General features: G+C 40.7%; 1 protein-coding gene across 1 annotated transcript; it reads right to left on the bottom strand.

The window, feature by feature from the left end:
• On the bottom strand, window positions 1–1,956 carry srd5a3 (steroid 5 alpha-reductase 3). The gene is made up of 5 exons (XM_056277819.1): window positions 1,727–1,956; window positions 1,364–1,515; window positions 1,064–1,255; window positions 842–967; window positions 1–707 (listed from the first exon to the last, which is right to left on the bottom strand). Exons 1-5 carry the CDS (start codon window positions 1,942–1,944, stop codon window positions 448–450), a joined length of 948 nt encoding a protein of 315 aa, XP_056133794.1. The 5' UTR covers window positions 1,945–1,956; the 3' UTR covers window positions 1–447.
• Window positions 1,957–2,535: the final 579 nt, after the last annotated feature.

Below are 2,535 nucleotides of genomic sequence, written 5' to 3'. Positions count from 1 at the left end.
TGAGAAGTTACTTTTTAATAAATAAAGAAAAAAGGAGAACCACTTTGTTTTGTCATTGTGCGACTTGATTGCTTGAGTGATTGATTGACTGACTGACTGACTGTACAGGTTACAACGAAATGTGTTCTCTGCAATTAACCCATCCTATTGTATAGGAGCAGTGGCAGCTGTAGCACCCGGGGACCAACTCCAGTTCTTCTTTCCATTGCCTAATGAATGCATATAGACATTACATTTGTTGAATACATAGATAAACATTACACTGTATTTATTCGAAATTTCTTGAGATTGTACCTTAATGTTGCTCACTTCCCCTGCTAACATTTTCTGTGGTTCCAAACCTGTGACCTATTTGTCTCAAGCCAGCTTCTCTAACATTCAGTTACCATTTTTTCATTCCCAGTAAAGAATTGCACAAAGGGAGACACTGATGGCACCGCTGGCAAGTCATAATACAAACGGTATAAATGCTTTGCGATGCCTTGGATAAAATTCAAATTTGCTAAGATAAAACTCATGGCAAAGTTGTGCTGCAAGTGCCTGGTTAAAGAGAACATAAAGGACAACAAGCCAACAAGTAAGAGAGAGGCCTCCAAAAACCAAACTCAGTGAAACATAGACAAGCAGCTCTGCAAAGTAATGGGGACATGACACCAGCTCAAACCACCCTCCATTCGGTATTCTGTGAGCCAGTGTCTCCACTGTTCCTGTAAGACAAAAACAACGACTGATAGAAAACATTGCAGATTCAGGACACAGGATTATTGGACAGAGATGTTAATGCTACTACTGATGCAATAGGTAAGTATATGTTTGATCTCAGACAAGTGTATGAGCTTACCTGAACTTCCGGTACGAAGCTTAGCTAGCAGCACCAAGGAGCGGTGTTGAAGCAGTGAGGCCCAAATAAAGAGTGCGGTCCCAGCAACGTGTAGCCAGCCTAGCTGGGAGAGGAGAGTGCTTGTCTCTGAAAGAAAAGAAAAGAAAACAAGCAGTAAAAACATTAACACCACACAGAACCATTACCACATAAAAGATTTGCAGAATAGTAATTCAGTTTTACCTTCAACAGTCCTCAGATGGTCTGCACAGAGGACTGTTACCCCCAGTATGATATAATAGGCCAAGCCAAATATGTATTGCACCATATGAATGGGCCCCTCAGAAAACACACTGACAAGCAGGCACTCCAACAGTCTCCTGAGAGAATGGATCCACAGCAGCAGCAGCACCAGTAAAGTAGACACCTTTGGAGCTTAAAGACATGGCATTACTTTTCTAAAGGTGTATGAGAAGATAACAATTAAAGGACTCATAACGTAGTATATTCTGAGACCAATGTGGAGCGCTGGATTTCACATACTTTGACTATCAACCGCTGGTATGCCTGTTAAATATCCCGACATCACAGTTAACCATAATGGATATGGCTCGTCCCTTAATATCAAATTAAGGGACAGGGCCAACAGAAGGCCATTCCAAACAAGGGAGACTGCATAAAAGTGCCAGAACCATCTAAATGGAGGAAATAATGTGTACACAGTCACAGCAACAGATCACTCACAGCAACAGATCAATCCAATAGGTTATTTCGTATTGGGAATAGAGCATTTAATGGTTATCAATGGCAATAAATAGCGATACGATAAAACGATCGAGTTTATTTGCGTCTGTTCACCGGGCCAACATCTTAGGTTTGCAAAATAATCCGTTTACGGACAGCCACCTTTTTGGGATATCAAAGATGCGCAGCCAGTTGTCTCGTTTTAACCGCTGCTTAGTTTTGCCGTATCGAATAAGATCCTGGAACAAAAGCTGGACTGGGGAGTTCTTTAGTATTGCCGGCAAAATACGTGAGAATCTGTGCACTAAAAAAGCCAGAAAAAAACATAAACACAACAAAAACCATAGGATATCGATCACACGAGTTGGACTCAAACGCATCTTCCCACTCGACACTCGCCCACATTGTATTGTGCAACATCAAAAAAGTCCCCGTCTCAGAGAACCCGACGACAGTTCCACATCAGACGCGGTGACAAGGAAATAACGATCAGCTGGACAGCTGGTTAAAACAAAATTATTAAACGAATCGTTTGATCGCTATTTATGTGCTGCGCATAACACAAAGTAAACGAACACAGCTTAAGGTGAAATTAAAAAAAATGTACACTTTGCTTTTAGAATAATTAGACAACAGATGGCAGCACCTGATTGCTTTAACGAAAATGCATGGACTCGTGGTGCACGGATAAATGCATGAACTATAGCCGGTACATTTCAGCTAATGAGACCTTTACTAATTCAGATTAAATCTGGGCATATTCCCTCTGTTTTCCGATCTGGACATGGAAATGTGGTATAGCGCTTTTCATTACTTGTGTCTGTTGGTATGTGCTTTATGCGATCACAAATTACCTCACTCTTTTGATCAATCAATCAATTAATAAACCAGTCAGGTTTATTCAAAGTGCACTTTTTTACAGACGTCTCAAAGCCCTTAAGCAACAAAACACCAAGAAATAGTTAAAAGAA

Source organism: Lampris incognitus, chromosome 3 (assembly GCF_029633865.1).
Source record: "Lampris incognitus isolate fLamInc1 chromosome 3, fLamInc1.hap2, whole genome shotgun sequence".
Classification (NCBI taxonomy): domain Eukaryota; kingdom Metazoa; phylum Chordata; class Actinopteri; order Lampriformes; family Lampridae; genus Lampris; species Lampris incognitus.
Note: the sequence above shows the minus strand (reverse complement) of the source record. Positions and strands in the feature narration are given on the sequence as shown.